The following is a 27,750-nucleotide window of genomic DNA, read 5'->3' on the forward strand; positions in this document are numbered from 1 at the left end:
CCATGCTGTCTTGGGGTGGGGGGAGGGGAGAGAAGGGGAGAAATTGAAAACTCAAAAGCTTATGAAAGTGAATGTTGAAAACTAAAAATGAATTAATTAAAAATAAAAAAGAAAAGCTTTTCTTGAAAAAATTTTTTATTGATACTTTGTGTTTTTAATATCATCTTTATTTTTTGATATATCCTTCTTTCCTCCACCCAGCAAGACATCCCCTGTCTTCTAAACTTTTCTATAAATCATCCTTGCCAGCATGTTGTTCCTTTTTCCCTATATATTTTTTTTTGTTTCTATAATTTACCTTTCAATTTCCCAGTCCCGTAATTTGATCATCTAGATGCCCTACAGAGTCCTGACTGTCATCGTTATTGTCCCTGGGGTCACTGTGGACTGATTGGATCAACCTTCCTGCTGCTTCCCCTACAGTGCTCTCATCCCTATTTACTCCTGCCCTTCTGCTTATTCCTGTTCTCTTCTCTACAGCCCTTTGAATGGCACTGTGTTGGTAATGGACAGAGAGATGGCCAAGGAAGTGAGCAAAATCTGAATTCTAGCCTCTGGCACACTGACTGTGTGACTCTAGGCAAGACTCTTAGCCTCTGCCCCAGGCAGTGCTCTAACACCAGAAGTGGCCGAGCAGTTGCAGATTTGTGTTGGTGGAGGGAGTTTCCTCACTGGGGAGCTCCCCATACTCTTGAAATTACATGATTGGGTGGTATGAGAACAGGCTGTAATCTCTGCTTTTAGACAGATAAGGAGGCTGATGGATCGCTAGAATTTAGGAGCTCTAAGCTACAATAGAGCAGAAGTTCACACTAAGTCTGGCACCAATGTGGTGAGTCCTCAGTAGCGGATATTCATGAGACTGCCTAAGGAAGGGCAAACGGGGGTAGGTCAGAAAAACAGAACATATTAAAGCTATGCCTGTCAGTATTAGGATCAGGTGTGGTTGTGGCTGCTGTACTTCCAGCCTGGGTGAGATAAAGATATCCAGTCACCGGAAAAAAGAAAAACAAATTACATGTTGTGACAAAAAAGACACTGTCACCTCTTCATTCTGACTTCTTTCAGGCATTAACTAAAACCTAGCTTTTCCCTGAAGATTTCACTTTTTTTTTTTTTTTTTTTTTTTGGCAATTGGGGTTAAGTGACTTGCCCAGGGTCACACAGTTAGTAAATGTCAAATGTTTGGTCTGAGTCCGGATTTGAACTCAGGTCCTCCTGACTTCAGTGCCGGTGCTCTATCCACTGCCCCACCTAGCTGCCCCATGATTTCACATTTTTGGCAAAACACTCCAATTCTAGCTTCTCTCTCCTATTCTCATCTCACAGGAGCCTGGAAAAGTTAGTGTAGTTCTTGCGTCTCATTCCTACCTCCAGATTCTTAACTCTACCACTGTTATTCAACAGCTCCTTTTTTGAAGTTCATCCCTGTTATCTGCCAACCCATAGGTCATTTTTCTACATTTTTCAATGGCTTTGATGCTTATTCTTTTTCTCTATCTTATTTCCTGATATTTCCATGGGAGGCTTCAATATCTAAATTGCTGATTCTTTTAACATACTACCCTCATGGTTCCTTGAATTCCTGATCCACTTTACCTTTGCTCTACTTTTACTCGCTGGACTGGTCACATTTTAGACTCATCATACCTGAAACTGTGTTGCTTTTTTTAATCATTTAAGCAAAAATCTGCTTTCTCTTACTCTCACCTCCAGAGTTGAAAAAAGAAAGAAAAACAAAATCTCTCTTACAAACATGTAGTTAAATAAAACAAATTTCTGCATTGTTCATGTCCAAAAGAAATAACTGTCTGTGCTTGTCTTTTATCTCTTTGTAAGGCGGTGAATAGCATATTTCATGATCTCTGAAATCATCCTCTTCATAATTTCTTACAGCACAATATTATGCTATCACATTTATATTTTGTAACTTATTGAATCTTTCCCTACGTGATGGGCATCCCTTCAGTTTCCAATTCTTTGCCACCACAAAAAGAGCTATGAATATTTTTTTATATCCCTGGAATTTGTTTATCAAATGAGATAATTCGTCGAGTACTTGATGTAGTGCTTGGTATATAGTAGGTACTTAATAAATGCTTGTTCACTTCCCTGTTCTTCTCCTTTTTCTTAGGAATAATTCCTGCCAGTATCCATTCTTCCTATAATTCCTCCTCCCTTTCCCCCTTTCCCTCCTATTTCCTCCTTGAGTGATGTGTGTTTCTATACCCAACTATGGATGTATATGTTTATATTCTAACCTTCTTTGACCAGTTCAGATGAGAGTGAGATTCATATGTCAGCTCCCCTCACCCCTTCTTCTTTATTTCTATAAATTTCTATTTGTGTACTCTGATTATGTGAGATGATTTTCCTTAACCTTCCTCTCCCTTTCCTCCCTTAGTATATTCCTTTTTCTTTCTTTTCCATTCTTTTAAAATCATCAAGCTATAATAGAAATAATGTTTAATTAGAATCCTTCTATGAACCAAATGATGATAGAGTTCTGAGGGGATACTTGTTTTATTTCTTCATGTTAGAATGTAAACAACTTATTCTTGTTTTGTCCCTTATAATTATTTGTTCATGTTTACCTTTTTGTTTACCTTTTTTTTTTCTCTTAACCCTTGTGTTTGAATTTCAAAGGAATGTTTGGTCTTTTCATTAGGATTGCTTGGAAGTCCTCTTTCATTAAAAGTCCATTTTTCTCCCTATAGGATTATACTCAGTTTTGCTGGTAAGTTATTCTTGTTTGTAAGCCTTTTGGAATATCATATTCTAAGCTTTGCATTTCTTTTGAATGGTGACTCAAGTTCTTTTTTTCTGCCTGCTTGCATTATTTTTTCTTTGATATGCAAGCGCTTAAGTTTTGGCTATGATGTTCCTGAGAGTTTTCATTTTGGGGTTTCTTTCAGGAGGTGATGGGTGGATTCTTTCTTTTACTTTGCTCTATGGTTCTAGGAAATTTGGACAGTTTTCTTTAAAGATTTCTTGAAATATTTCTTGGTTCTTTTTTTGGTCATTGTTTTCAGGTAGTCTAATAATAATTTTTAAAAAATGTACACATATGTATATTTCAACAAGCAGAGATCTGCCTTCTCAACTTTTTACACCAATTCCTCCCTCTTACTTGGTATCTAAAGGGAAAATTTGTTTCAAATGGATATAGTTAAAACAAATCCATGTTGACCACATCATAAAAAATTGTCTCATTTTGCACTGAGTCCTTTGCCTCTCTTTCAGGAGGTGAGTAGCATGTTTTATCATTAGCACAGTGATTCTTAAATTCTTTCTCCTTGATTTGTTTTTCAGGTCTTTTTTTTTTTTCCATGAGATACCTTACATTTTCTTCTTTTTTCAGTCTTTTGACTTTGTCTTAATATTTCTTCTCTCATTGAGACATTAGCTTCTATATGGTAGATGATTTTTAAGATCCTCTCTAACTGTAAAATATTCTGATTTTTGATCCCTCCATTCTTCCTTATTCTCCCAGTTCATCAGTATCATGCTGGTCTAATTTTCTTGCTTACATAGATTTGGTCAAATTGTCAACCATTTCAACAAGCCTTTCTACACCCTTGAATTGATAGTTCCTTTGACCTTCCACCATTTCTTTCCCATCAGTGCTTAACTCTTCCTTCTTCTGCCCGTATTCTCTAGTAAGTGAATCCTTCTCGAAGAAATCATAAGACCATATTGACTATATTTGCTACAAATTCACTACCTAATCTCTATTGTACCCTTACTACTGAATAACAGTTCTTTCATTCATCTCATATTGATTATTACTTTGACTGTAGTGACTCTTCCAAAACTTCTTATTTCTCCTTAAGCTTTCAATTCCAGTCTTTCTCTTCTCAATCTCCAGAAATAACCTTATATTTTTTTAAATTGAGAAGATTATACCCCTCTTCCACCAAGGTCCCTAAGCCATACCTCTTTTCTCTTTCCATTTTACTCTCTAGGGCAACACTATTCTCCTAGTCACTCAGACGTGTATAGTATCCTCAATATTATTCTCAATTCCTCACTTGTAACCATTCCATATATCCAGTCTGTTGTCAAAGTGTGTTGTTGCTACCTTTATAACATCTCTCATGTACATCTCTTTTGTTAACTCATATAATGCATACAGACCTTCACTACATTTTCTAACTTTAAGTGTATTGATTTTGTTTGCATAAAAACTTTTCAGTTTTCTTGAAATAGAAATTGTTGTTTAATCTTCAGTGTTATCACCTCTCTATCCCTTGTTTGGTCATGCATGAACTCTTCCCATAACCGTGGATATGAAAGTTAATTTCTTCTGTGTAAGTCATGTGTTCATTTGGAGCCTTTGTGAGGCTGTGTGGTGTGAGATGTTGGTCAATGCCTAATTTTTGCTAGACTGCTTTCTATTTTTCATGTTTCTTGTAGATAGTAAATCCTTACGCCACTAGCTGGTGTCTTGGAGTTTGTCAAACACTATGCCACTGTTTATTTGCTTCTCTGTGTTATGTATCTAATTTGTTCCAGTGATCAAGATCTCTATATATTTTTTAAGCTAGTACCAAATCATTTAGAGGATTCTGTCTTTGTAGTATAGTTCAAGATGTGGTACTATTAAGCATCTGTTCTTTCTCAATTTTTTTTTTCATTATTTCTCTTGAGATTCTTGGCCTTTGTTTCATCAGATGAGTTTTGTATTTTTTTTCTAGCTCTATAAAGTAATTCTCTGGTAGTTTGATTCATATTGGCACTTCATAGAAGTTTAAAATCTTTCAGTCATCTTTGACTCTTCCTTCTTCCTTCCCACATCCAGTCACTTGCCAAATCCTTTTAATTATACCTTCATTTCTCAGTACTCTCTGTTTTCCTTACCTAGCAATTCATCCCTTATAACAAAGAACAAAAAGGAAAAGCAAAAAAGACAGCTCAAAACCAACCAATAAACCATATTTGGTACTATATGCAGTGTTTCTGTAGTTCCCCACCTGTACAAAGAAGAAAGGGAGCTGCATTTTCTTACCTATTCTCACCTATTCTCCAGGGTCAAGCTACTCAGTCATAATTACACAGTGTTCAGGGCCTTTTTTTGTTCTTTCTGTTTACATTATTGTAGTAATTTTGTGTAATGTTTTCCTGGTCCTGTTTACTTTCATTTCTGTCAATTCATAGAAATCTTTTCATGTTTCTCTATTATTTCTTACGTAATAGCCTATTACATTTGTGTGCCATTAATTTTCTTTTTTAGCAATTCTCCAAACAGTAGGTATCTATGTTGTTTTAATTTCTTTGCCACCGTGAAAAGGGCTGCTATGAATATTTTGCTGTGTATGGGACCTTTCTTTTGTCTTTAACCTCCTTGGGGCACACGCACACGTGCACGTGTCTGTGTGTGTGTGTAATATGTATATATGTATATATATATATATATGCCCAAGGAGGTTAAAGACAAAAGAGAGGGGTGTGTGTGTGTGTGTGTGAGACAGAGATTTCTGGACCAAAGAGAGTGGATTTTTTTTGTCAGAAAGTAGGATAATTCAGGAAGTGAACAAGTGACTATTAGTGTTAGAGAACAAGATTTGGCTATTTGCATCTTAATCAAAGATAGATCTAATAAGGACCAGAAAGAATATATTTGTATGGAGACTTGATCATTTGAGAAAAGTGTCCAGATATAACTACCAAATAGGATACCATGGAGAACGATAGATGTAGATAGCAGTAGAGGGGACTACAAAACAAATGAATAGAAAGGCTGGATTGATATTCATGACCTCAAATGTTTGTAGAAAAAAGAAAAAGAACAGTTGGCTAGACTGGACAGTGAATTAGCACTGTGTATTGAATCAATTTCACAGATGAGATAGCATTTGAATTGGGCTTTCTTAATTTGCCTTACCAATAATTTTGCTTTTCACAAGATGGAGGAAGTTCACGGAAGTCTTACTCAGATCCTGATTTAGATAAGCAAGGAAGAATTGGTAGATGAAGTAGAAATGTTGGAAACATTGGTAGAAAGAATACATAACATCTTAGAATTCATGCTAGCCAAGGAGAGAACACTAGATAATATATATGTAATCTAGAGTTTAGGAGAATTAGATTGTAAGAAGTTTGGTGCAAAAATAAGTATGATCTCATGGACCGAGGCCCAAGGGGCAAAGTCAGTCAACTTAAGAGGAATAGGAAATACTGAAGAACAAAAAATTTTTAGTAATTTTCTTCAATAAATAAAATTATTTTCTTCCTATTCCTTCTCCTTCCTCCCACTAAAAAAAAAACAAACAAAAAAAACCCCTTGTAATAAAGAGGCATAGTCAAACAGAACAACTTCTTGCATTCGCCAGGTCCAAAAAATGTATGTCTCATTCTGCACCCTGAGTACATTACTTCTCTGTCATGCTTCATTGTTGGTCATTGAGCACACTAGAGTTTTAAAAATGAAATTATAATGATAATAATTAAATTCAAATTGATAATAAATAAAATGATAATAAATTTATATAAGTATACAATAAATATAATATGTAAATAATATATTACTAAATATAAACATAATAATATAATAAATAACACAATAAAATATAAATATATAATAAATATATTTATAAATATAAGTTAAATTAAAAATAAATTAAATTAAAATTTTTAAAAAGTGGAATAATCCTGAGGAAGAAGGTAAGGAAGAGATATCTGTGACACCAGTATGACATATAGGGATCTCACTGATCATAGAATTAAAAGAATATGTAGGGGCAACTAGGTGGCGCAGTAGATAGAGCTCCAGCCCTGAAGTCAGGAGGACCTGAGTTCAAATGTGGCCTCAGACCAAACACTTGACACTTTACTAGCAGTGTGACCCTGGGCAAGTCACTTAACCCCAATTGCCTAAAAAAAAAAATGTACAAAAAATGGAAACAAGGCTGTATGACTAAAGACAAATCCAAATGAATAGCATAGTTCTATAAGAACAGTGAATGCAGGCTGCTTGTCAGGAATGTTATGGAGGACTATTATGTTTCAGGCAGGAAATTTTATTAAATGATCTTTTCAGTTTCATTTTGTAATAGTAGTGCTAGTTTGTTTTTTTTTTTGCAAATTTGTGAAATGCTAAATGTTTTGTTGCTCTCACAGTTGTTAAGTGTGTTCTGGAGACTTTCTCTTATCAGGTTTGTCAACATAACCCTCTTTGCTATGATTTTTTTGGGTGGGATTTTAAGATTTAAATAGTTCAAGAAAAGACCAGCTTAATTTTTTTCCCTAGTAGTGATCCCCTTCTTTATGTAGGACACGCTGTACTAAGTATTTCTAAAGCAAAGGCCTGTAATTTTAGTACTTGTCTTTCCTAAAAGGTGAGAAATATTTTGGAATAAGGAGAGAGAGAAATAGAGAGAGAGAGAGAGAGAGAGTTTTCAGTGTGCCTTTGTAAAACTAAAGACTTGCTTTGAAAAAAGGGTTTTTTTTTTAGTTAATGACAAATAAACCACAAGCTGAAAATGTCATAGAAGTTAATATTTGGTAGTTGAACAGCAGAACAGGTTATAAAAAATTTAAGAATGGGATAGCTTCTTGGATAAAATTGCCTATAACGTCATTGCTTAAATTTATCTATATGATGCTGTGGGTGGCAAAAAAAAAAAAAAAAGACGATCTGTTGAGAAAATGAAAATTGCACAGGAGACATGATGGCTGGGAGTAAAGTGACTGGAGGAGAATTTGGGGACAAAGGAAAAGAATGGCCCCCAGTAGGCCTCCTTTAAAGTTTACTCTTTTGTTACTTATTTTGTGTATTTCTTTTTCAGAAACACCATTTCATTTCACTTTGCCTAAGGAAGATGATGTTATTCCACCATTGACCAATACAACCCCACCTTTGATTGGGCATCTTAAATTAGGTCCAAGGAGACACAGTACTCCTATCGGTGAGTGATATAAAAATGACACTCTTTGAGCTAGAAACTCTGAGGTGTCATCCTTTATAAAAAGGATATCCTTAAGACCATCTAAGGAATTGGGACTAGGTTATATCATTTATTCTTCTTGCTTCAGGAGTAAACTTTAAAGAATATGACTGACTGCATATCTTCATGCTCTTATTCTAATCCCATTGGGGATCTGGTGACAGTTTCCAGTTTCTTACATTTTGATAATTTTTTTGGCCTTTTAGAAAATATATAATTATGTAGTAGAAGTTGACTGTGCTTGCTTTTTTCACAGAAGATAATCAGGGTGTAGAGGGGTGTCAACAACAAAAAAAATTAAACAAACCCTGATGTAAGCTTCTTGAGGGCAGAAGACTGTTTTTGTCTTTGAATTCCCAGAATGTAGCAGAGGGCCGGGCACATAGTAAGTGCTTCATAAATGCTTTTTTCATTCATTGATTGATTGAATAAGCAACTACTTTGTGTAGAACACTGGAGAAAAGAGAAAGTTAGAATGAGCATCAGAAAAAGAGGGAGGGGAATTTACCATACTGCCTGAAAAGAGATAATCTAGGTTTTAGGCAGGGACATAAAGCTCATAGAAGATGTTTTCTTGTGCAACACCATGTACAAAACATACTTCTGCTTGACAGGCAGGAATATTTAGGTAGTTCCCTCCTCTTCAGCAGTTCAGTAGTGTTCTACATTAATCTATTTGTTTTCTCTAGTCAGTGCTGGGAGGTAACTGTCATGCCGTCTGGAGTTTCCTGCTACCTATGCCTGATGCTGGCAGATGTGGGTTGGCTGAGGGCTCATGCAGCATCCTAAATCCAGATGTGGAAGTGGAACTGAATCCTGTTGCTCCTCTTAAGACCAGGTGTCAATTATAGCGTGTAGTTGTGGATATTTGTGACAGGATCTTTTCTAGGTACAACTACTTGGATCTTGCAAGCCTGTGGAATTATAGAGACAAACTGATGATCCAGAGGTGCTGTATTTTAATGTTTGTGCTTTAGTGTTTTTTTTTCTTCCTCCTCCTTCCTTTCTTTCAGTTGTGGACAGCTATTCAGAGAGCCCCTTAGCAACCAGTGATGTCATGGCTGAAAGTTCTGTGGGGTCCAATGATGTTACTGTTGAGAGTGAAAAAGGGGATTCCAGAGCTGTCCCAGAAGTGGATGAAAAATTGTGTCTGAGAATGAAACTGGTCAGCCCTGAGACTGAAGCAAGTGAAGAGTCCTTGCAATTTAGTTTGGAAAGTAAGTTATCTTTTTATGCATATTTGAGTAAGCTATAGTAAGCTTGTTTGTGTATAGACCCGACTGAGTAATAATCTTTGCTATTCTTAGTATTCTCTCTTTCTTTTTAAATTTTATCTCAATTTTATTGATGCTTTTTGTTTTTACATTATATTCTTTTCTTAGTATATCTCTCTCTTTTCCCTGTGAATATGCCTTACAACAAAAATTTTAAAAGAAATTTTAAAAGTTCACCAAGAACTAACCAGCACCTTGATCATCTCTAATAGTATAAGCATTCATCATACAAGCTCTCTTTTTCCTAAGCAGTGTGAACAATAGAAAGATTGGCTAGTATAAATGAATTTCGTGGAGGTGACTTTTGTGTTGGACTGAATTTTCTGATTATTGAGGCATTGGGAATGCTGTCTATGCTGGTTGCATTTTCATGCTTTCCTTTGATTTAGGGAAGAGTGATCTAGATAGTTAAGTAATAATATGATAGAAGTACTAAATATTCTTGATTATTCAATAAAAAACTCCCTAGATATTTGGTAGTGAACCTGGTATAATAGAATGTGAATAAACTAGAGCCATAATGCCCAAGTGGGATGATGTGGGAACATCATAAAATTAACATGGAACCTTTCAAGGAAAAAAGACAGCATTTTCTTTTGAGACCACAAGGGGACTGAATGAGGGATGTGGAGTTCTAAGTCAAGAGTGAATCAGAATGGGACATATTAGGACTCAGGAACTGTAGTGAGATAGAATAATTTAGGATCACTTAGTATGGGACTAGATAGTTTGCTTCTCATTTACCTTGTCTTAATGTCTCTGTGTAGTCTCTTTTCCTTTGTTAGGATTTTTTTTTAAAAGTAGAAAACATATTTTTCTGATCAGGAATGTGTGGAAATACGCGACATAGGGGAAGTAGGCACTGAAGATGGGTACCAGGATAGAGTGGCATTGGCAGAAGGAGAATATTAGGTTGTTGGTCATTAGGTATAGCAAATCTCTGAACCCAAGAAGCCGTACCAACCTTATACCTTCAAAAGTCGTAGGATCATAGGATTTAAAGTTAGGAGGTACCTTGGGCATCATTGGGTCTCTCATTTTACAGAAAAAGAAACTGAGGCCTATAGAGATTAGATGATTTGCTGCACAGGTAGTTAGTAGCATAGCTGGAACTTGGACCTAGGCCCTCTGCCTCTAAATCTCGTGCTCTTCCTTGTTTGCTTGTTTTTTTTTTTTAATTATGAATTTAATAGACTAATTGATGTTAGTTACCAATACAGAGAAGAGAACAAGGATTGTGTGTGAAACCATGAATTTTGATCATGTACAGGGGTAGAGGGAGTTGGGGGAGTCCAAACAAAAAAAACAACAACCTAGTATAGCAGGTGAGAAATGAGATGTCTGTCCTGTCCTGTCTCCTTCAGTGGAGGAATTTATGGCTCTGCCTTCAGAAGGTCAAAGAGTGCTGATGAGGCGGAGTGACAAGATTGATTGGATCTTGCAAGATGATGAGATTTCTCAGTGATGAGTTTACTGGGGAGCATGGTAGAGAAGTCAAAGAAGTTCAAAATAGTGTAGTCAGATGGGAAATGAGGAGATAGCCATCCTATCACTTCTCCTTAAATGGAGGCCCCAGTTGATAAGCCTCCTTAGTTTCCAAAGTGCTACTATAAATATTTTTGAACATATGACTGCTTTTCTCCCTGTCTTTGACCCTTTTGAAGGAGTGTATGCCTAGTAGTGCTATATACTGAATCAAAGGGTATGCACAATTTTTATCTTTTGAATATACTTTCAAATTATTTTCCAGATTGGCTTGAAAACTTGACAGTTCCACCAATAATGCATTAATGTGCCTATTCTCCCATGGCCCTTCCAATGATTATCATTTTCCTTTTTTGGTCATCTTTGCTAGTCTGAAGGGTATGAAATAGAACTTCAGAATTGTTTTAACTTGCATTTTTCTTACTGTTAGAGATTTCATATGATTGTTGATAGCCTAAATTTCTTTATTTGTAAGCTGCATATTCATAGCATTTGGCCATTTATCTACTGAGAAATGAGTCTTGTTCTGTGTTTGTACCAATTTTCTATATAGCTTGGATATCAGAACTTCATCTGAGAAATTGGCTGCAGAGATTTTTTCCCAGTTAGCTTTTTATTCTGATTCTACTTGCATTGCTTTTTGTGCAAAACATTTTCAATTTTATGTAATAAAAACTATCCATTTTACTTTATAAAAAGTAATTTCTTTTTTTCCCTGATCAGTCATTCTTTTTATTTTTTAATTTTAATTTTTTCATTAATTTATTTTGATTTCTCAACAATCACTTCCATAAGCTTTTAAGTTTTAAATTTTTCTCCCCCTCCCCAAGACAGCGTGCAGTCTGATATAGGCTATACATATACATTCCTATTAAACATTTTCACATTAGTCATGTTGTAAGTAAGAATTAGAACCAATAGGAGGAACCACCAGAAAGAGGAAACAAAACAAAACAGAAGAAAAAAATAGCAAATAGTATGCTTCAATCTGCATTCCAACTCCATAGTTCTTTCTTTGGATGTGGATAGTATTTTTCATCATGAGACCTTTGGAGATGTCTTAGATCCTTGTGTTGCTGAGAATAAAAAGTAATTTCTGTCTATAAGTAAAATAATTTCTATCTGTTGTTTGGTCAAAAACTTTCACCCCTCCCCCTAGTTGTGGAAGTACCTTATACTTGCTTCTCTAATTTGTTTAATATAACTTTTTATGTTTAGGTCCTTCACCTATTTTGAGCATATTATGGAATATGATGAAATCTTTAATTTCTCTCAGATTACTTTCCATTTTTTCTAACAGTTGTTGTAGAATATTGAGTCCTTAACTGAGTAGATAGTGTTCTTAGGTTTATTGAACCTTGTACTGCTCACGGCATTCAGTTTCTTCTGGATTCTGGTGCTGCTTCCTCTATGTTGTGCCCTTAGAGGCACATGCCTTGAGCTGGGGGTCTGTTCACCAGGGAAGTTTATAGAAGTGAAAGGCAAAAGTTTTGAAGCCAAAGAAAAGTCTCTTTGGTCACTCACTCCAACTAACTGAACAGAGAAGTTGGTGCCTTGGAATTCCGACTGCAGTTCATTGAAATCTAAGCCCAAGGCTGGAATTTGGGCAAAATGATGCACAAGAAGAGTAGACTTGAAATCTGGCTCTGCTGTTTACTAGTGTAGCTGCAAAATGAGGGAGAGAGAATAAGATGATCTCCAAGGTTCCTTTCTGCCCGACCTCTATGATCCTTTACATCATTCAATTCAGTTCAGTTCAGTAAACATTTATCAAGTACCTGATATGTGCCACGCACAGTGCTAAATGCTAGGGATACACAAAGATGCTAAGGACAGGCTCTGCCCTCAAGGAGCTTACAATCTAATGGGGATAAAATACACAAACGAATATATAGAAAGCAAGCTATATATATGATAATTAAGAAATAATAGAAGATACTGGAATTAAGAAGATTAGGGAAGGACATGGAACCTTTTTGCCTTTTGTTTCTACTGTCAGAGATCATAGTTATTGGAACACAGGTTAAGTCAGACTTCATGAATGTTTAAATCTTGTATATAAACAATGAAAAAAATAAAACTGGTAATTGATAAGTGATGTTCTCTGTTATCCAAGCCACTTTTGGAGTTCCTCACACTTTTTTAAAAAAATTATTATTTATTTAATTTATGGAATAAAACAAGCCTTTCCATAACATAGTATAATAAAAAAAAAAGATGATTGTACATGAAATTGCAAATCTGTTATGTAGAACTTGCTATTCCCTTTAAATATATAATAAAGTTATCCTGTAAATTTTTTTCCTTTTTTTTCCCCTTTCCTCCACCTTCCCCTTCCTTTCCCCACCCAGAGATGGCTACCATTAGACACAAATATGTATATACATGTAATATCATTCTATAAATACTTCTATTTGTCATTTCTTTCTCTGGATACAGACAGTGTCTTTATGTGTCCTTTGTAGTTAATTTGGGTATTTATAAATGTCAAAATAGCTTATTCACTCAAAGCTGTTCTTAAAACAATATTGTTACTGTATATAGCATTCTGTTGGTACTGCTCATTTCATTCTTCATTATTTCATGCAAGTCTATCCATGTTTTTCTAAGATCATTGAGCTTATCACTTCTTATAGCACAGTAGTATTCCCATCACAATCATATACTACAACTTGTTTGGCCATTCCCCAATTGTCAGGCATCCCTGCAATTTCTAGTTCTTTGCCACCACAAAGAGAGCTGCTATAAATATTTTAGAACATATAGGTTCTTTTCCTTTTTTCCCTAATCATCTTTGGAAATAGAGTTAGTAGCGGTATTGCTGGGTCAAAGGGTAGGCAGTTTAATAACTCTCTGTGCATAATTCCAGATTGCTGTCCAAAATTATTGGATCAGATTGTTGAATTGTTGAATGGTGAAAACAATTCCACCAACAATGAATTAATGTCTCAATTTTTCTACATCCTCTCCAACATTTGTTGCTTTCCCCTTCAGTCATTTTAGCAATCTGATAGATATAAAATAATATCTGACGGTCATTTTAATTTGCCATTTCTCTAATCAATAATGATTTAGAGCATTTTTCCTATGATTGTAAATTGTTTTTATTTATTTATTATTCTTGGGGACTTCAGTTTCTGTGTGGATGATTTTTATGGTATCATGACTACCATAAACAGTTGCGAGGCTTTTCTCATGGAGAGGCAGAATGGAATAGCTAGGTCATTGGACTTGGAGTCAGGAATTTAGGAAGACCTGTAACTGAATGTTAGCCCAGATACTAGCTGGGTGACCTTAGTTAGCCATGTCAGGCAACCTTTCTGCGCCTTTGTTTCCTCATCTGTGCCTGGTTAGTTTTGATGATCAAATGAGATTGTGAGGTGCTTTTCAAACTTTAAAACATTATATAAATGTGAAATATTATTATTGTAATTATTCATTTTATCTTCATCTAGATTTGAGGTTCTTAACCTGTTTTGTGTCATGGATCCTTTTGACAGTCTGGTGAAGCTTCTGAACATCTGAAAATAATATTTTAAAATACACAAAATAAAATGCATAAATTACAAAGGAAGCCAATTATATTGAAATACAGTTATCTATTTATATTTAAAATCAAATTAAAATTTCAGAATATTTAACTTTAAAAAGGTAGATTTAAAAAAAAAGTAAACAAACCCTAGGTTAAGGATCCCTGATTTAGAAAGATATGTAGGTGACAGTTTTAGAACAATGATTCGGGGGTTAATTTTCATCATGAAATGATACTGCTAAGTAATTTCATATAATATTTTTGACTATGCCCACTTAATCCACAGAAATGGCTTAGTGAGGATATTGATTGTTAGGAATGGGGAATGCTTGTATTGTTAAATCATAGTTAATGAATTTTTTTCTTTCTGTTCCTATTCTTTATCCCTATTTCTATTTCTTTCTTCTGCAGAGCGGGGGAAGAAAGAGTAGAAAAATAAGGAGAAGCTTTTTAGGTATGACACTAACTGGATTCTTTCTCTATTTTTCTCCCTTTCCTCCTTCTCTGTGTTTTTGTTCAGAGCCTGTAAGTGGTGAAAGAAAAAATGGATCCACTGCTGTTGCTGAGTCTGTTGCCAGGTAACTAGAGCTTGTTGCTATGCAGAGCAGTCTCATACAGAGCCACTGGTAATGAAGGAAAAAATGATTTATCAATAGTAGGAAAAAATTAAAATGAAACCCAGAATAAGGGATTTGTAGGAGGAAGGATTGAATAAGTCACAGCTTTTTCCATTAATATTCTCATAAGACCAGTATTTTGTCTGCTGTTTTGACTAAAATGTTGACAAAAACAATTTTAAAAAATTTACTCCATTAATCATATTAGAATCCTCATCCTGAGCCTCTTTAGGCTTGGTGGGCTGTAATGTGTGGCAGGAGATAGTTGGGACACCTTATATAAGATAGTTATGGTCTTTGCCCCTCGGGATTTCAACTCTTAGCCATTATATAGGATCATTTCTAGTGAGTGTCCCAGACTAACTGCTGCTTTTTGGTGTATAATTATTATTCTTGTTGTCATTGTTAGCCGTTACATAATATCATTCTAGTTAAACTAGTATCCGAAACTGATTTCTATGTTGTGATGTATTATTGTTGTGGTGGTGGTGGAGTGTCTTATTGTTTTTGTTATTGCTGTTTCTTGCTATAATGCCTTGAGGGTGACTGTATATCTAGGTTCAGGTCTGTGTAGTTGAGCTTTGCCACCTGGTGGCTATGAGAGGGTATAGAAGTCATCTGCTGCTGACTGTAATAATACAACATTACATTCCAGTAGTACTGCTTTTAAAGCATGGCTGAAAGGAACCAGGTCCTTTGATAGTATCCTGGTCTTACCTCTTGTTTACTACATGTTCTGGAAAAATAATTTCATCTCTCTGGATTTAATATCTCTTCCTGTAAAATGAACTTAAATGTTTCTGGGTGAGGTTTATATGTTACTTTTGGGTCTTCTGCTAAATCCTCTTTACAAATCTACATTCTTACTAGTGGAGAAAAAAAACATTTTTTTACTCTGTAGTTGTATTGTATTCCACACATTGCTTATTGTTGGTCTGCATGTGCGATTGAATTTATTAGAGAAAACCTTAGAATGTGGGAGAAAGAGACATCCTGCAAAGCAAGGATGGGAGTGTAACAAAGGAAGAGATTGGAATGAAATGAAGTGATTGTTAATGATATGTGTTATTGATGAGGGCATTAATATATGTTTATCTTGTTTTAAAAACAAACACAAACAGATGAAAATCTTAATCTATAGAAAAAGATTGTGGGAGATAGTCTCTTTACAAATAGATTTAACACAGGAGTACTTTAGCTCCTTTCTTTTTTTTGTTTCCTTGTTTCTTTACACAGTAGCTTTCATAAGGTTATGTTTGGAAGAAGAATCACTCTGTCTTCTGCCTACAGTTGGAGGAGTGTTGCTATTTCTGTACATTTTTAAGATTACATAGTCTCAGTAAGAGACAAATCCTGCAGTGGGACAGAAGTGTGGTGATAGTATGGAACTAGGCATTGTTTGATTACATTATTGTTGCTGATGATTTTCCTCATGAAGATTTTTTTATGCTGCATTAAAAATATAAGAAAGCTGCATCTTAGGTCAAGGAAAGAATTATGAGAAAAGGAATGTAAAGGAAGAATTATTTACTTGCAATGCCTGAAAGATATTTCTATTACATAGCATAGTGCCTGACATAGTAGGCACTTAACAAATGCTTGTTGCTTGTTTAGAAGGTATTTCTTCTTTCCAAACAAATGTAGAATTATTGTTTTACTTTATTATCCTTAGTTCTCAGAAGACAGTGTCTGTGTTTAGCCGTGTCTGTGAAGTCCGGCAGGATGATGAGGCCAAAGGCCATGATGTCCCATCAGATCTCATCAGGTAAGCATTATTTTCATAGTAACTTTGCTCTCATATTAAGTCACAAATTGATTGCTGCTAGAAACTGCTGTGTTCTCTGTGGTTTCTAATTTAGCTTTTCATTGGAGTGTGGCATATTCAAGCCAGACTGAATAGTTTTTATTTTTAAAATGGTCTTTGAAAAAGAAGTGGCCCTTTCTCCTTCTCATGGCTTTTATATCTGCATCTGTTCCCATCTTTTGTTCTGTCTTCTCCAGAAGGTGGCATCCTCAATCTTCCCCTCTCTATTGAATATGCACCCTCTCCGTATTTATTGGCTCCTTTCCTCCTGCTTTCAGACATGCTTAAATCTCCCCCACCCACATCCTTTAAAAAACTTTCACTAGATTCTACCATCCTATCAAGCTTTCATCCTGTATCTGTCCTCCCTTTCTCAGTGAAATTCCTTGAAAAAGCTATATATATTTGCTGCCTCAGTTTTCTCTCCTCTCCAATTTAACCCTTTGAAGTTTGACTTTTGACCTCATCATTCAAATAAAACTGCTCTCTCTGAAGTTACCAACAATCTCTTGGTTGCCAAATCTGAAGGTCTTCTCAGTCCTTATCCTTGACCTGTGCTGCATTTGACGTTGCTGATCACCCTCTGCTGCTGGATGTCCTATATGGGTTTTCCTGACACCATACTCTCCTGGTTCTCCTCCCACCTGTCTGACCACTCTTCAGTCTTCTTTCCTGGCTTTTCATCTATATTATGTTCCCTAACTATGGATGTTCCCCAAGGTTCTACGCTATGTCCTTTTTTCTTTTCTTTCTATACTTTTGCTCTTGGTAACTTCATTAGCTCCCATGAGTTTAACTATCATCCATATATAGATGACTGCCAGAGCTATACATATCCAGCCCCAGTCTTTTCCCTGAGTTTCAGTTCAATGTCATCAATTGTATATTGGGCATTTCAGACTGGATGTCTCACTGACACCTCAAATTCAACTTGTCCAAAACTGAACTCGTTATCTTTCTCCCCTTCCAAACTTCCATGTTTCTTTTGAAGACACTACCATCTTTTCTGTCTCATAGGTTTCTAACTTCAGCATTATTCTAAACTTTCTTACCTTTTCACCTCACATATCCAACAATTTGTCAGATCTTGTCATTTTTATTGCCATAACATCTCTTGAATGTGACTCCTCTCTCCTCATGTAGCTACCACTTTAATTCAGGCCCTCCTTGTCTCTTGCCTAAATTATTGCAACATCCAGACCTCTGTGACTCAAGTCTTTCTCCATTCCAGTACATCCTGCACACTAATGCCAAAGTAATTTTTCTTAAGCGCAGATCTGACTATAATTCCTTTACTTTTTCTGAGTCTCTTGCCTCTAAGAGTAGATATAAACTCCTGTTTAGTTTTTGAAGCCCTTTACAACCTGGTCCCAATCTATCTTTCCAGCTTCAGTGGACATCACTCCTCCTTCCTGTACTCTACAGTCCAAATGACTTTTCAACTGCCATCTCTGTGCCTTTGCATTAGACATTCTTTATACCTGGAATGCATGCTCTCCTCACCTTTGCCTCAGAGAGTCCTTCTCTTTCTTTAAGATGCAGCTCAAACACTACTTTCTGTATGAAACTTTTCCTGATCTCCCCAATTACTAATTCATTCTTTAATTTTTATATATTTGCATCTATTCACTTTATTTTTCTGCTTTAGATATTTATATGTACAGGGTATCCCAAAGCTTTAATAACTTGAAACTGCACTAAGACTTTTGAGATACCCTCTACTGTCTCCCCTTTAGAAGGTAAACTTCTTAAAGAGGAATTGTTTCATCCTTTGTACTGGTATCCCCAGTGCCTAATATGATAAATAGCTTGTAGTGATGCTTAATAAGTGCTTGTTGGTTGTTGATTAGTAAGTTGCTGAGACAGTTTTCCAAACATTTAAATAGGTATAGGACATTTATATTGTTAATCTTGCTGTCAGAAAACCATTTTGATATGTCTCAGTCTGCATAAACTTTTAATTTTTACATACAGTAGATTTAACTTAACACTATACCTTCGAAGTTTATATACAGCAACCAGCACAATGACCCAACTCATATGTGTCATCAATCTGTATCTATTGGCAATATAAGTGGTAGATCATGCCTCTTTCAAGATTTGACAAACACTAACCTTAATTTGGTCTAGTTTACCCGTATCATATTATATAATCACTACAGTGCATTTACTGTGGAGTGGGTCTAAGTGTTAGTGAATTGTTTTTATTGACTTTGATTTGAATTTTATTTTCATCGAAAAGGGTGGATATATTTGTATGAGAGTTGTACTTCAACAAATCCAATAATTTTGGGCATTTATTTCATGCCTCTACCCTCCAGTGGGTCTTGTGCTCTCCCAATTAGGTAAACTCCATAGTTTGGAAAACTTTGACATATAACTGTATCTGAGAACTTCTGTCCTGATCACATAGTCAGTAAATAATGATTAATCTCCTCTTAGGTAAAATCAGACTCCTTTGCCTATTGTTATTCTATCTGGCCCTCAGAATCTGTCTTGCTAGCTGTCATAGATGGTTATTATCCATCCTTTTATCTACCCTGGCTGCTAACCTCTATAAATAGACTCTTACTTCTTTGAGGTTGCTTTTCTGTCTTTTTTAAATTAAATTTTATTTTTTTTCAGTTAGCAAAAATCCACCTCCTGCCTGTTTCTCCTCTCATCCTTACCCCGCTCCTTTTGAGAAAGAAATTAAAATAAAATTCCCATAAAAAACATGTAGCAGAATGAAATAAATTTCTACATTAGGCATGCCTAGAAGAAGAGGGGAGAGAGAGAGAAAGATGGGGGGGGAGAGAGAGAGAAAGTGTGTGTGTATTTCATTGTGCACCCTGAGTCTTTCACCTGTTTATTAGCTTGTGGGAAGTGTGTTTCATTATTAGTTCTCAGGAATTGTGGTTGGTTATTGCATTGATCAGAATTCATAAGTCTTTCAGTTGTTATAATTGTGTAATGTTATCATTGTATGAATTATTTTGGTTCTGTTTACTTTACATCACTTCATACAAGTCTTCTCAAGTTTCTTTGAAACCATCTCCTTCATCATTTTTTTTCTCCTTCATCATTTCTTATAGCACAATAGTATATACTATATTTTCCCAATTACTTATAAAAACAGTTTTTAATATTCATTTTTAAAAATTCTGAGTTCCAAATTCTCTCCTTCTCTCCCTCTCCACCCCCTCATTGAGAAGGCAAGCAATTTGATATAGGTTATACATGTGCAGTCATGCAAAACATATTTCTATATTAGTCATGTTGTAAAAGAAAACAGACCAAAAGAAAAAAGAAAATTAAAGTTTTAAAAAAGTATGCTTTGATCTGTATTCAGACTCCATCAGTTCTTTCTCTGGAGATGGATAGCATTTTTCATCATAAGTCCTTAGGAATTGTCTTGGATCATTGTACTGCTAAGAATAGCTAAGTTATTCACAGTTGATCATTGTACAGTATTGCTATTACTGTGTACAATGTTCTCCTGATTCTGTTAATTTTCACTTTGTATCAGAAGAGATAGACTGAAGAAGAGTCAAGATCTAAAACTATAACAGGAAATTTAATAGTACCAAATACCAAGTCTTACTCTTGGGTTCAAAAAAATCAGCTTCTTAGGTCTAAGGTGGAAGAGATATGGCTAGATATCAGTTAAATATCTAGGAGTCTTACTGTTAATCAGTACTCTTAGATATTTAAATGGATCTGTGACATCATCAGTTTGGACGTTCCCTTACTTCAGTCCTCAGCCGCCCATCCTTTGTGTGACCTTTTATCCATGTCTTCCTAAAAGTTCACCACAGTAGTTCTGTCCAACAGTCTGAAGGCCTTCCTTACTTTGTCCCTATATCTCGAGGATTATAGTGGAGCACTCTGGCTCTCTACCTGTCATCCCTCATGGTTCCCACCTCTTAATTAGAAGATTCTAAGAAACTACAATATTATTCAACAATGTGACATAGAAGCCAAGAAAATTAATGGAATCTTGCACTGCATTAGGAGAGATGCAGCTTCTGGAATTAAGGAGTGATAGTCCTGCTATCCTCTGTTCGAGTTGTCAGTCCATATTTAGAATATTGTGTTCAAATCTGAGTGTCATGTGTTTGGAAAGATGTTGGTAAGCTGAGAAACATTTTAGCATACTGGATAATGAGCTAGCCTTGAAGCCAGGAAGAACAGGGTTTAAGTCCACTTCTGTGAACCCTGAGCAAATCACTTACTCTCTCAATGCTGTAGGCAATTTTATGAAGACCAAATTACAGAGAAGGTGCAGACTTATGTAATTTGAAGCATTTTCTTCTCCTGGCAGTTTCCTGAATCAATGAAATCATAGGCACATTTTCTACCCATATTAATAAACTGATGGGGAACCATATTGGTTGAGGAGATGGAGATATTTACCCTGGAGAATAGGAAACTCAAGGAGGACATGATAAATGTCTTCAAATATTTGAAGAATTCTTGCTATTAAGCTGTATGAGACTTGTTCTGTTTAGCCCAGAGGGCAGAACTAGCTAGGGACAATGGATAGATGTTACAAAAAAAAAAAATGCAGATTTCAACTTGAAAAGAAAAACTACTTAATAATATGCACTATCTTAGAACATAGTAGTATGTTCCTTATTAGAGATCGTCAAGCAAAGGCTGAAAGACCATTTTCCAAGTATGCTATAAGGGGAATTATTTTCAGGCATGGGTTAGTCTACTAAATGATTGCTGAGAAGTGTCTTCCAACTCAGGCTCTGTGATTCCGTCTGCCCATCCACAACCAATCATTTTGCCAATTTCTGTCAATTCTATCTCTGTATCATCTTGCTTTCCATTTCCATTGAAGGTTCTTTGTATTGTTGCCCTGAACTGTTATAATAGCCTAACTAGCTATCCTTCCATTTTTAACTCCTTTTAGCCTGTCCTGCACATTGATGTCAGATTAGGGCCATGGTTCTGATTGTGTCACTTCTCCTATTGAAAAACCTTTTACAAATCTTAATTATTTATAGAACAAGATCTTATTATAGCATTAGACGTCCTTTACTCTTTGTTCCCAACCTATCACCATGCTCTTCATGAACTCTGTATTGCAGTCAAGCTGGGCTAATTGAAGTTTCTGCCTTTTTCCCATCCCCACTTATCACAATTTTACCCATTCTTGGGAGTCTAGTTCAGATTCCCTCTTTTCTATGAAGTTTTTTTGATCCCCAACTATAAATAATTTTTCCATCTACTTTTGCTTCTCTAATATTTTGCCCGAACCTCTCCTATAGCATTTACCACATTTTGCTTTTATTATAATTATTTGTGTGTGTCTCTTATCTCCCTTATTAGATTTTAAGTACTTTGTGTTCATGGAAAATAACTTGTTTATATCTGTATTCCTTATGGGAACTTGCCCAAATGGGTACTTAAATATATATATTTAATTCAATTAGTAATTGTATCTTCTCTGTTATATAGTGCCTTTCTTTGTAGAAAGAAGTACCCAGTGACTCAGGTACTGAAAACACATGAGAACATTCAACATATCCTTCTAGGCCACACTCCCCAGAAATTAGAGAATTCATTTGAATGCTATATTCTTGACTGTTTGGGTACTGAAACTGGAGCTGCTATTTGAGCATTCAGATGAATATATGAGCATTCAGATGAATATGCTTTCATTGCTTTTAGCTCCTCTAATTTTTTTTGTTTGTTTTATAGTATCTTCAGAGATGTGTATATTCTGAATTCTTTGGTTTCAAGTAGGAATACTTCCTAGAGTCTTATTACTCAGAATAGTACATTTGGTTTTGCTGTGATTTGTTTCTTATCCTTCAGAAACATTCTGTCACCCTGCATCTGTCTCTGTCTCTTTTTACTTGTCTCTTTAAGTGGAGGCAGGATTAATTGCTTTGAAAAACTGTCCATTTTTATAGCATTCAGAGTGTATTTCTAGTTATTACTAAAAATTCACAAGTGTGGAATTTCTATCTTTGCCTAATTTTATCACTGGAGAGCTCAGTTTTTGAGCCTGAAAAATGAAATGAATATAGTAGTACTTACCAAAAAGAAATTGCATTTTAAATCATCATCATTAATAAGCATTTATTAAGCATTGAATATGTACTGGGCACTGTGCTGATCTTTGGGATTATAAAGAGTGACAAAAACACAATTCCTGTCCATAAAGAGTTCACATTGTACTGGAAGAGACAATATGAAAACAATGTGTATGTAACATATGTGTGTGAATGTATATACATATGTGCGTATCTACACACAGTGTAAATGAGAGGTAATTTCAGAGGGAATGCACTATAGTGGGGGAGAGGGGGAACGAAAAAGAGACCAGAAAATTCCTCTTGAAGAAAATGGGACTTGAGTGGAGCCTTAAAGGAGGGCCAGGTAAGCCAGTAGACAGAAGTGAGAAAGGAAAACATTCCAGGCAAGTAGGAAAGCTATTGAGAAGGTATAGCATCAAGATTGTGTCATGTTTGAGGAAAAACAAAGAGACCAGTGTCACAGTATCCTAAAATATGTGGAGAAGAATAAATGTATCCTGTAAAGATAGGAAGGGGCTAGGTTGTGGAGGGCTTTAAAAACTAAACACAGGATTTTATGTTTGAAGGCTGTAATAGGGAGCCACTAGAATATATTGAGTAGGAAATTGATGTAGTCAGCTTTGCCCTTTAGGAAGATCAACTGAGTGTAGGATAGACTGGAAGGCGAGAAACTTGTGCCAGGGTTACTAACCAGCAGGCTTTTGCAGTAGTGTGAGGTAATAGTTTTGGCAATGGATTGAATATGTGTCAGTCAGTAAACATGTATTAAGTGCCTTTTATATGCCAAGCACTGTGCTAATCACTGGGGATACACAGAAAAGCAAAAGATAGTCTATGCCCTCAAAGCACTTACAATCTAAGGGAGACAACAAGCGAACAGCTACGTACAAACAAGCTATATACAGGATAAATAGTAAATCCGTCAAAGAGGGAAGGCACTAGAATTAAGAGGAAGTGTTTGGAAGATGAGATTTTAATTGAGACTTGAAGGATGCCAAGGAAACCATTAGGTAGATATGAGGAGGGAAAGCATCCCAGGCATGGGGGTCAGCCAGAGAAAATACCTGGAACCAAGAGATGGAGTGACTTGTTTGTGGAGCAGTGAGGAGGCCAGTGTCACTGAGTTGAAGAATATGGGAGAGGGAGTAAGGTAAAGAAGATTAGAAAGATGGTAGAGGGGCTAAGTTATGAAGAGCTTTGAATATCAAACAAAGGATTTTGTATTTGATCCTGGAGGTAATAGGAAGCCACTGGAAGGGGAGGGGGCGTGACTCTGGGAAGGAAAGGGGAGTGATGGTTGGGGGGATGGGCAGGGGTGAGAGATAGTGAGGATTCCAGGATGACTACTAGATTGCAAGCCTGAATGACTGAGAGGATGATGTTGTCCTTAACAGTAATAGGAAAAGAGAGAATTCTGGGAAGAGTAGGTCAGAAAATTTCAAGCTCTCAAGGTTTTCCTCCACAAAAGAGATAAAATAGGGGCAGCTAGGTGGCACAGCCGATAGAACATTGGTCCTGAAGTCAGGAGGACCTGAGTTCAAATCCGGCCTCAGACCAGACACTTGACACTTACTGGCTGTGTGACCCTGGGCAAGTCACTTAACCCCAGTTGCCTAAAAAAAGAAAAGAAAAGAGATAAAATAGTGCCTCTGGGCAAACATAGAGTTGTGAAAACAAATAAGAGTTGGGGCAGAAGAGGGGTCCTCCTGGGACAATTGGAGAAGATCTGAAGAAACTTGTGGACAAGCTTTCCTCCTTGTGAAGAGCAGACACCTCCAGGCTAGGGTCCCTTCAGAAACCAGCAGCACGAAAGCTGCATAAACAACAAGCAGCAAGCCCTGGGGTTAGTTGGTTTGGAATGCGGCCTCTGCAAAGCCACAAGAACTTTTATCCCCAGGACAGTGAGGGAAGTTGGGTATCTGACCTTGGGAAGATCAAGGGAACCTTTGCTGACAAGGAATACCAGACCCAACTGTGCTGCAGAGACACCCAGCACACAGTGAGTACAGAAGCAGTGGGGTGGGGATGCCTCTGCTGTGGGCACTTACAAGAGGCTGGAGGGCTTGGTTTGAGTTCAGGGTCAGAAGGGTGAACTGATGAGGATCCTAATCCATTGATCACTACCTGAAAGAGATGCTAAGAGGAAAACTCACAGGAATATTATAGTTAAATTTCAAAACCCCTAGAACAAGGACAAAATATTATGAGCAACAAGAAAAAAACAATTTACATATGGTAATACCACATTTAGAATCACACAAGACCTAGCTGTGGCAGCACTAAAAGATCACAGGTCTTAAACACTTCATATTGAAGTGCAAAAGAACTGGGCTTCTGGCCGAAAATATCATAACCATCAAAGCTAAGCATAATTCTGAATAAAAAAAAATGGACATTTGATCAATTGTCAGACTTTCAGGTCTTCGTTAAAAAAACAAACAAAAAACAACAACAAAAAACAAAAAAAACTCAATAGAAGATTTAACATAGTTAAAGAGCCAAGAGAAATGTAAGGTACAAACCAATGACCAATTACAAGGCACTAAGTAAGTATAGAATGTTTACCTTTTATGTATGAAAAATGTAAAACCTATGTCTAAGATTGTTACTAGTAATTAAGTAACTTATAAGGAAGATTGGAGTAGACCTAAGTATGATATGACTTCAAAAAGTAAAACTATTCAAGTACAGCTAAAAGAGTAATTATCTTTTACAAATGAGGTGCAAGAGAAAGAATCAACACAGAAGAATTAGATGGAGGAGGGGAGCTGTTAATTCTGGAAACCTATTGTCATCGGGAATGGGTTTAAGGGGGGAAAATACATATACATTTAGAAAAATATAAAAATCTTCTAAATTTAGAAAGAAATAGAACTCTAAGGGTATAGGGAAGGGGGAGAGAATAAAGGAGGGATCTTTAGGGGGGAGGGTGTGGGAATAGGTTAAAAGGGGGATATAGAAGAGAGTTTAGATTGAGGGAAATGGGAGGATAAGGGAGGGATTGCTGGAGTCGGGGTTGGTTAAGTAATAGGAGGGTAAGGTAGCATGTGGAAGTAAAGTAGACGAGTTAGGAGAGATAGAAAAATTAAAAAAAATGCGCAAAAATAAAAACAAAGATTAGGAGTAGAATCTCTTAGGGAAAGTATATTTATATATCTATGTGTATGTACATATATAAGTGTATGTGTACATCAGTACCTACATATAAATATATCCAGTGCTCAACTGTAGCTTTGGAGTGGTGGGTAGGGGGAGGGAGGGAAAAAAAAAACAAAGTAAAAAGTGTACAGCAGAGAGCAAAAGAAAACCTACAAGGAAGTAAAGAAAAGATGGACAGCTTTCAGCATAATGAACAGTATTTAATATATAGGCTTTCTTGAAATGAAGTTATCACTATATAATTTGAATCCTCTCTTATATTCTGCTGTGCACATGACTTTTATTTGTTTTTTTTCTTACTTTATATTTAAGTTTACAATGGTTCTTTTTCTTATTATATATTTAAGTTTTAGCATTTGTCTAAAATAAAAAGGGAAAAAAACAGTAATAGAAAATTAGGAGTGGGGGGGGGAGTTGGAAGGAAAGATAATGAGTTTGGCTTTGGATTTGTTTAGTTTAAGATGTCTACTGAACATCCAGTTTGAGATGTCTGAAAGGCATTTGGAGATGTGAGGTTAGAGGTCAGCAAAGAGGTCAGGACAAGATAGGTAGATTTGGGAATAATCTGTATAGAGAAGATAATTAAGTCCACGAGAATTACTGAAATCACCGGGTGAAGTAGTATAGAGGGAGAATGGAAGAGGGCCCAAGAACTCTGTGAGATACCTACAGTCAGAGAGTTTGATCTAGAAGAGGATCCAGCAAAGGAGACTGAGGAGTGGTCAGATCTGTAGGAGGAGAAACAGGAAAGAGTGGTGTCCCAAAAACCCAGAGAGAAGAAAGTATCGAGGAAGAGAGAGTGATCAGCAGTGTCAAAGGCTGCAGAAAGGTTGAGGAGAAGGAGAATGGAAAAAAAAAGTTGGATTTGGCAATAAAGAGATTGATTGTAACTTTTGAGAGAGCAGCTTTACTGTTTTACAGTAATGATGGGGTTAGAAACTGGATTGTAAGGAGTTAAGAGGATGTGAGAGGAGGTGAAGTAGAGGTACCTGTTGTGTTTGGTCTTTTCAGGGAGTTTAGCATTAAAGGGCAGAAGTTATAGGATGATAGTTATCAGGGATGAAAAGATCAAGTGAGTATTTTTTTCAGGATGAGGGGACAACCGGGCATGTTTTTAGACAGTAGGGAAGGAGTCAGTAGACTGAGAGAGGAGGCAGTCTATTGGAAGAGATGATATGGAATAGGATCGCTTGAGGGGGAGATGGTGTTAATCATGGTAAGGAGTAAGGCCACTTGCTCAAGTGAGACAGCATTGAAGGAGGAAGGTAGTGGTAGAAAACATGTAGAGGGATTGCTGTGAACTCCAGTTTTGTTTTTGGTTGGTTGTTTGTTTGTTTGTTTTAGAAAATATGAGTCAGATTTCTGGGCTGAGGATGTGGGGGAAGGGGAAGCTATGGGAAGTTTGAGGAGGGGTAAAAAGGTTTGGAGAGCTGTGAAGAGTGAGATAATGTGTTGATAAGAGAGGTAAAGAAGGATTTTCTAACAGTAGTCAGGACCCAGTTAAGGTTGTGTACTATAAATTTATAGTGGACTCAACCAAAATGGTTGCAAATGTGGTTTTCTACATGTTTGTTCAGCAGCATATGTGTAAGCACAAAGGAGGCAGATGATGGGAGTTATCTAAGACCGTGACCTTGTGCGTTAAGTATGAGTGTGAGAAGTTAAGCCCAAGTGACTGGGAGGATAGTGGTGTTGACAGTAATAGGCAGGTGTTACAGATTGGACATACTATCACAAATATTAGCAGTAGAAAAATGTTAGTAACTCATGACCTTAAAGCTAAGGATGGAGGAGCACAATGAAATATATTCCTTAGGACCAGAGTCTAATACTTAATGGGCAGAAAATCTTTTCTCATATTGAACATAGATATCTTCATTACCTTTCATAGCTTCTTTGAA

At 36.2% G+C, this 27,750-nt stretch overlaps 1 protein-coding gene across 1 annotated transcript in view; it reads left to right on the top strand.

Moving 5' to 3' along the window:
- The window catches only part of TP53BP1 (tumor protein p53 binding protein 1), a 130,686-nt gene that overhangs the window by 51,926 nt on the left and 51,010 nt on the right, over positions 1-27,750 (top strand). The window contains exons 13-16 of the mRNA XM_027869976.1: positions 7,788-7,907; positions 8,960-9,163; positions 14,758-14,815; positions 16,527-16,619. Coding sequence (XP_027725777.1) covers positions 7,788-7,907; positions 8,960-9,163; positions 14,758-14,815; positions 16,527-16,619 — 475 coding nt within the window. The remainder of the gene's footprint in view (positions 1-7,787; positions 7,908-8,959; positions 9,164-14,757; positions 14,816-16,526; positions 16,620-27,750) is intronic.

This window comes from Vombatus ursinus, unplaced genomic scaffold, assembly GCF_900497805.2.
Source record: "Vombatus ursinus unplaced genomic scaffold, bare-nosed wombat genome assembly UNPS02014794.1, whole genome shotgun sequence".
NCBI classification, from domain to species: Eukaryota; Metazoa; Chordata; class Mammalia; order Diprotodontia; family Vombatidae; genus Vombatus; species Vombatus ursinus.